The following is a 7,630-nucleotide window of genomic DNA, read 5'->3' on the forward strand; positions in this document are numbered from 1 at the left end:
TATTATGTTGTTGTTGTTGTTGTTGTTGGCACTCTGTCGCTTACGACGTCGAGGGTTCCAGTTGATCCAATCAATGGAACAGTCTGCTCGTGAAATTAACGTGCAAATGGCTGAGCACTCCACAGACACGTGTACCCTTAACGTAGTTCTCGGGGATATTCAGTGTGGCACAGTGTTACAAGGCTGACCCTTTGAATTACAGGCACAACAGAAACAGGAAGTAAGAGTGAGAGAAAGTTGTGGTGAAAGAGTACAGCAGGGTTCGCCACCATCCCCTGCCGGAGCCTCGTGGAGCTTTAGGTGTTTTCGCTCAATAAACACTCACAACGCCCGGTCTGGGAATCAAAACTGTGATCCTATGACCGTGAGTCTGCTGCCCTAACCACTGTGCCATTGCGCCTCCACATTATTATTATATTATTATTATTATTACTATCATTATTATCATCTTCATTATTTTAAGAATGTGGTAAGGTGATAAGCTCCCAACAAAGTGATATCACAGGAAAATTTCAGTCATCAATTGAAACTATTTCATTCCAAATAAAATAAAAACATGGAAGTTACAAACTGAGGGAGCATCTACATAGTCACTCAATCTGCAAGAAACAATAAGAGAGATCTCAAGCAGTCACTTCTGCTACAAATAGTAGCCAAATATTCCTCAAATCACACCCGACTGTCCTAAAAAAGGAAGAACCATATGTCCCCAGTATGTTAAAAAAAAAAAAAAAAAGGATGGTAACAGCTAGAATGAATTTAACCACATATCTGCTTGACCAGAGCTACCTGGAGCAACAACATATTCATCAATTACCTTTCGCAGTTGTAAACTTGCTTATATAAAGAACCTTCATAACTGCAAATAAATATATAGAAAGTGGGCATTATTATACACACCAGGACCACTCTCTGTATTTATTCCTGCCATCAAATATTGTGGATTGAAATCAGCTGTTTCACTTTTATCATTTAACACTTTTGCCAAAATCTTTGTCAAAATTTTGGTCTCAACAAACACTATGACACGGGAATCTGGTTTATCATGAAATTTTTTCTGGATTAAATCTACAAGTGCCAAAAGACATGAACTTTCAGCCTCCAGTTCTTCTTCTGTGCTATAATTTTCAAATTCCTCCAGTTTACCTAAAATAAACAGAATAAAATAGATTAGATTTCTTTTTGTCTCCATTCTTTCATTAGCTGAGCTCAAAATATAAATGCAGAAAATGAATGTAGACATACAAACAAAAGAAAACTAACTAAGGGGCATCTTATCAGTTTTCTCATCATCTATTATAGCTTTAGAATGCTATGGAAAAAACTGTTATTGGATCTTTTCTTTAGAGAATGAAATATTATTCCCGAACTCAAAGGAATGAACCCGGAACCATGGTTAGGTTATGAAGTTTTCAGCCAACCCTCATACAGATGTTCAAATTTAATTATCTATTCTAACATCAATGTCTTCTTTGTATTCCACAATTTACAAGAACAATGAATAAGCACCATGTAAATTACTGCAGTCAATGTAATAAATTAAAATCCCTCAAGCTGCTGCCCTATCATTGCCACAATTCAATAATTCAAACATATGAAAGAATGTGTGAAGAATGTACATACAAACAATATTTTTCTAATATATATATCAGGCATTAAAACAATTGTGAGGGTGGGAGAATGTGCAATTGTGTCTATATGCATATGCATCTATTAATTTTGAAGAATTGAAAAAAGAAAAAGATGGAGGTGAAAATAAGAATGAAGTAAAATTGAGGTAATATTAACTTACGTTTTAACAATATCTTCAAATTTTCAAAGGCATCTGTTTCAAGTGTTTCATTGTCTAGATAATCATACAATATTTCTATGGCATCCTTTGCACGATAACCTTTCAGTATCTGTAAAACTTTGTTACATTTCTGTGTAATATAAGCACATAAATAAATGATTTGGTAATTGTTTATTTTTGCTTTCATTATTATTGATTTCTTAAGGAAAAAATCAATTCCTTTGAATTTATACGGGTATATGTTAACAACTGATATTATTGATTGACAGATCTCCTATAACAAAAGTACCAAACCTATGGCTAGATGCATATCACAAATATTAAGAATATCCAAAATTTAATTTTACCCACTTCATTTACAAACAAAAAAAATTTCTCAATATTATTCCTATTTTAATTAATGATACACAGGGATGTGTGAAATTCTGCCCTAAATTATCTGAGTTATCCTATATAAAATGGGAATTTGGAGAATAATTTGGATGAAGAGAACTTACTTATTCACTGGTACTCCATCGGTTACAATGATACATATTCTAGTTGATCTATTCAAAAGAACAGCCTACCCTTGAAATTAACGTGCAAGTAGCTGAGCTTTCCACAGACATCTGCATCCTAAACATAGTATTGAAGGAGATTCAGTGTGACACAGAGTGTGACACAGAGTGTGACAAAGCTGGCCCTTTGAATTACAGGTACAACTCATTTTTGTCAACTGAGTGGAGTGGTGCAATGCGAAATAAAATGTCTTGCTCAAGAATACAATGTACCAGTGGGAATGGAACTCATGATCCTATGATCATGAGCTGAATACCCTAACCACTGAGCCAGAAATAGTACTAAAATAAACAACAAAGTATGGGATGTTTGAATCCAGTACTAGACACCTAACATTCTTATAAGGTTCTTCTCTAAAAATATTTTTGAATTTCTATCATAAAAAAAGTGAACAGCAAGTTTGTTCAAGGTGAGATTTGAATTCAAAATAAATCTCACAAACATTGTTTTTACACTTCTTTAATATCTTTGCTACAGTGCACATTCAGACCCATAGTTTAAGTTTCAGATACACAAGCACATATACTCTTTACACCAAAAACAGTATTAAAATGAACAAATCCAGTACTCTTGATGAATATATGTTTAAAACATCATCTTAAAGAAGTAATCTAAAAAGTTTGCATGAAATTCTCAAAGTAGTATCATCAGCTTTTTTTTGGTGGAGGAGGACAAGCATGATATTAGACAGGTGTTTTTCTAGAGTCTCACATTGGCATCCAACACAGAAAGTATTAAATTAAAATCAACATTATAGTAATAATTATCTTAATTTTTTCATTATCTTAACAGTGTACTTCATTATCTTAACAGTGTACTTCATTATCTTAACAGTGTACTGAATGAAATGCTTGGAAACATTCCTCTCAGTTCTCTACACACTGAGTTCAAATGTCACTGGGCTCGACTTTGCCTTTCATCCTTTCGGGGTCGATAAAATAAGTATCAGCTGATTACTGGGGTTGATGTAATCAACTGACTCCCTCCCTTGAAATTGCTGGCCTTGTACCAAAATTTGAATTCATTGACATTTGGAAGGGCATCCAGTTGTAAAAATCTTGCCAAAACTGACCTCGCTTGTGCTAGCGCCACATAAAAAGCACTCGGGCTACTCTGCAAGCTGGTTGGTCTTAGGAAGGGCATCCAGCCGTAAAAACCATGGTAAAACAGATACAGAAGTCTGGTGCAGTCTTCTGCCAAGCCAGCTCCTGTCAAACAGCCCAACCAATGCCAGTATGGACGGCAGACGTTAAAAGATGATGATGATTGTGACAGATGGAAGAATAATTAAGGCCTTTAGGTATTTCATTTTATCTCTTTCTATTCTACTTTTATATATCATGAGAGTCAATTTTCTCTTTGTACAGGTCAGGTGTTTATAATATAAACGATGAAGTCAGGTACTGAGGTACTGATTTAGTTAACCATACCTTCCTACCAAAATGGATGGGTGACTTTATCGCAAAGTCAAAAATCACTTTTGTTACTGTAAGGAGTGACAAAACTAATTTTGTACTCGATGTGCCATGATCACAACCATATCAATTTGTATACATGCCATACATACAATATTTGTTTTTGTGCAAGTGTGAAAGGAAACCAGGTGATATACATGCAGAAGAGGCACTAAGAAGTGAAAAAATTACGAGTGAAATATGAAAGAATAAAAGTTCATTGGCTAAGGGGAGGTTACTCTTTTTGTTTCAGTAATAGGAAAACTAAAATAAATAGTATATAGATTAACTTCTTGAGCACAAAAACAAAGTTTTGGAGAAATAATTGATTTGATTTAACACAAGTATTTGATTGGTGCTTATTTCATAGACTATTTGAAAAATGAAAGGTTAAGTCAGTTTTAGCAGGATTTAAATCTGAACATAAATAGACATGACAAAATATCTTGCAAACTGTACTAGCCATTGCTGTATTAATTCAGCTAAAGTAGTATATTGGTGGAATCATGTATCTGATTTCATCAACCACATTACATAATTGGTACTAATTTTATCAGCCTTAATTTTAACAGTCTAAATCTTTAGAGCAGCTTATGTGATACTTCTGGCGCTATTTTATTTGGGAAGTAAAACTATTTAGTGTGTTCTGACTTCTTTGTATCAATTATTGACTGTTAATTGATACAAAAGAGGAATTCGAAATTAATTTTCTTTTATATTATCATACACATTTGTTACTATAAGTGTCTACTTGAAAATTAGAACTCTCCTAGACATTGAAATATGGCAGAGATAATGTTTTATTTAGACTATTGTTGTTATTATTGTCTAACCTGAAGTCATTTTTGATTGAGAAGAATTACACTGTGTAACACGGTTTTTATTCTTGGGTAGCAACTATTATTTCTTATTTGTTTACCCCTAGAAAGTATGAAAAATGGCTAAAGTCTCCTTCAAACTTTGCTTTTGTTACATTTATTGAAACCCCAAAGAGACCCTCTCAAAACATGGCTATGATGTTCCCCAACTACTCCTGCTCATGATCAGTAACGCACATATTGTAAGCCACTAAGGGACATGCTCAAGTGGTTAAAGTCAAGCAACTGACAAGCAAATCTGTGGTATTGAGCAGTGTATTTGCTATAATGACATTTCTGCTTCAGCAAATCAGCACTGAATCTGTCTGAAATGTAATGGAAAACAGGTCAGTTTCAAAACATTGATGTCCAAGTCAAAAAAGCAAAGTTTGAAAGGAATGGTAATCATTTCCTTTTATTTCTTGATAGAAGCAAATAGGAAATAAAACATACTAACCAAATACAGAAGGAAATAAAAGTTTTGTTACACAGTGTTATAATCAAAGGCAATCCAGCCATGACCATTCAGTTTTGTTTTGGGTTGGGGGTTTTTTTTTGTATATTTAAAACTACATTATTTAATGAGTGTTTAACTTTTTTGAAGATAGGAGTAAGTTTAGGTAGCTATTTCTAGCAAGTAGAATGACTGCACAATAGGTTCCTTGTCAGCTTGTTATCTAGCAGTTTAGGGGGAAATGGTAGCAGTCTAGGTTAAATATTTTACAGTGCTCAGTCTTGAGTTACTACAAAAAAATCCTGCCAGTGACAACTTCCTCTTTCATATCTAAGAAGTTGATTCCACAGAAGTAATATACTGGGTTGATTTAATCTATTGTTCCCACTCCTACAGAAAAGTTAACCTCATATCAAATATAATCGTTATTATTGAGGAGATAAAAATTAAGCGTAAAGAAATTAATAATTTTCTATATCAGCAAAGAGTATGATGAATAGCTCAAAATATTAAAATTTACCTTTCTCTGAAACACACAAAATAATTTAGAAGATTAGCAAAACAAGTCAATGAAATTTTGTGTTTAACTTGGGAAGTCTGCTACAAAGACATTGAGCATAGTTTGGCAAGCTTACGGTGATAAGGCATTGGGTCGTATGCAATGCTTTGAGTGGCACAGGCATTTCAAAAGTGTAAGAACATCTCTGGAAGACCCAGAAATCCTCATCATCATCATCGTTTAATGTCCGCTTTCCATGCTAGCATGGGTTGGACGATTTGACTGAGGACTGGTGAAACCGGATGGCAACACCAGGCTCCAATCTGATTTGGCAGAGTTTCTACAGCTGGATGCCCTTCCTAACGCCAACCACTCAGAGAGTGTAGTGGGTGCTTTTACGTGTCACCCCCACGAAGGCCAGTCAGGCGGTACTGGCAACGGCCACACTCAAAACGGTGTATTTTATGTGCCACCCACACAAGAGCCAGTCCAGGGGCACTGGCAACGATCTCGCTCGAAAATCCTAGGAAGGCCAGTCAGGTGGTACTGGTTACGGCCACGCTCAAAATGGTGGAGAAAATTCATCAGCTTGTGCATGAGGGTCATTGAAGGACAATCAACAACATTGCTGATATTGTTGGTCAGGCATAACGAATTCATGCAAGCAATCCTAACACCTGAATTGAACATGTGGCATGTTTCTGCTAAGTTTGTCCCCTGCCTGCTTACCACTGAGCAGTAAGAACATCACATTGAACTGTCAAGATCTCCGTCAGCATGCTGCTGATGACACATCCTTCATGTCAAAGACTGTTACTGCTGACAACAGTTAGGTCTACAGGTACAACTCTGAGATGAAGCCGCAGTCATCACAATGGAAGAAGGCACAATAGAGCCACAGCTCAATCAAGAGCATGCTCATCGTTTTTTTTCAACATCCTTGGTATTGAACATCAAGAATTTGTACCCCAGGGCCAAAACGTTAATCTAGAGTTCTACTGCAACGTTTTGAAGCATTTGAGGGAGGACATTCAATGAAAGAGACCACATCTGTGGAGTGCAAAGAAATGGATTCTTTACAAAGGCAATGCACCTTGTCACCAAGCTCTCATCACTCATGAGTTTCTCACCAAAAAACAACATAGTATCACTTCTGCATCCACCCTATTTACCAGATTTACCACCTGCAGCATTCTGTCACTTTTCCAAGATAAAAATGCAGCTCAAAGGTCGCCGTTTTAACACCATTGTTGAGATCAAGAGCAAATCACAGAAGGTTCTCGACTTGCTTACAGAAAACAACATCCTGGTCGGATTCCAAAAGTGACAGGAAATGCTGGATCCAGTGTACTGCTGCACAAGGTGACTATTTTGAAGATGATGTTAAAATTTAGGTAAATAAGTTATTTTTTGTTAAGCATAACTAGTCCAGGAACTTCTTGATACCACCTTATATATACTTCCTTTCAGATTTATGAACTAGTACCTGATATATACATACAGACAGTCTGACAGATATTCATTGTTCGTATATATACTTGGGGATGATAATCTTTTCCTTTTGCCATTTAAACACACGTACTATTTATTTGATCTTCACTTAAGTTTTTATTTGTATTATTTTTAGTTTGTACGTCTGTCAATATATGTTTCAACACACCTTTTCGCATCAGGAATTTTGCAAAACAAGCACACAAACGTGTATATAACACACACACACACACACACACACACACGTGTGAAAGTTGTGCACTTGTCGAATTATGAATATTCTTTTCTACTCTAGGCACAAGGCCTGAAATTTGGGGGGGGGGCCAGTCGATTAGATCGACCACAGTACGCAACATAATTTATCAACCCCGAAGGGATGAAAGGTAATGTCGACCTCGGCAGAATTTAAGCTCAGAACATAAAGACAGACGAAATACCGCTAAGCATTTCGCCCGGCGTGCTAACGTTTCTGCTAGCACGCCGCCTTTCCTGCACATCTCCAGCAAAATTATAAGTCAACGATGC

General features: G+C 36.0%; 1 protein-coding gene across 2 annotated transcripts in view; it reads right to left on the reverse strand.

The window, feature by feature from the left end:
* The window catches only part of LOC106868709 (ATP-dependent RNA helicase DHX58), an 86,390-nt gene that overhangs the window by 11,371 nt on the left and 67,389 nt on the right, over window positions 1-7,630 (reverse strand). For both annotated transcript variants that reach the window (XM_052965757.1, XM_052965756.1), the window contains 2 exons: window positions 1,793-1,922; window positions 901-1,146 (listed from right to left, as the gene is read on the reverse strand). In XM_052965757.1, coding sequence (XP_052821717.1) covers window positions 901-1,146; window positions 1,793-1,922 — 376 coding nt within the window. The remainder of the gene's footprint in view (window positions 1-900; window positions 1,147-1,792; window positions 1,923-7,630) is intronic.

The sequence above is a fragment of the Octopus bimaculoides genome, chromosome 2 (genome assembly GCF_001194135.2).
Source record: "Octopus bimaculoides isolate UCB-OBI-ISO-001 chromosome 2, ASM119413v2, whole genome shotgun sequence".
In the NCBI taxonomy this organism is placed as follows: Eukaryota; Metazoa; Mollusca; class Cephalopoda; order Octopoda; family Octopodidae; genus Octopus; species Octopus bimaculoides.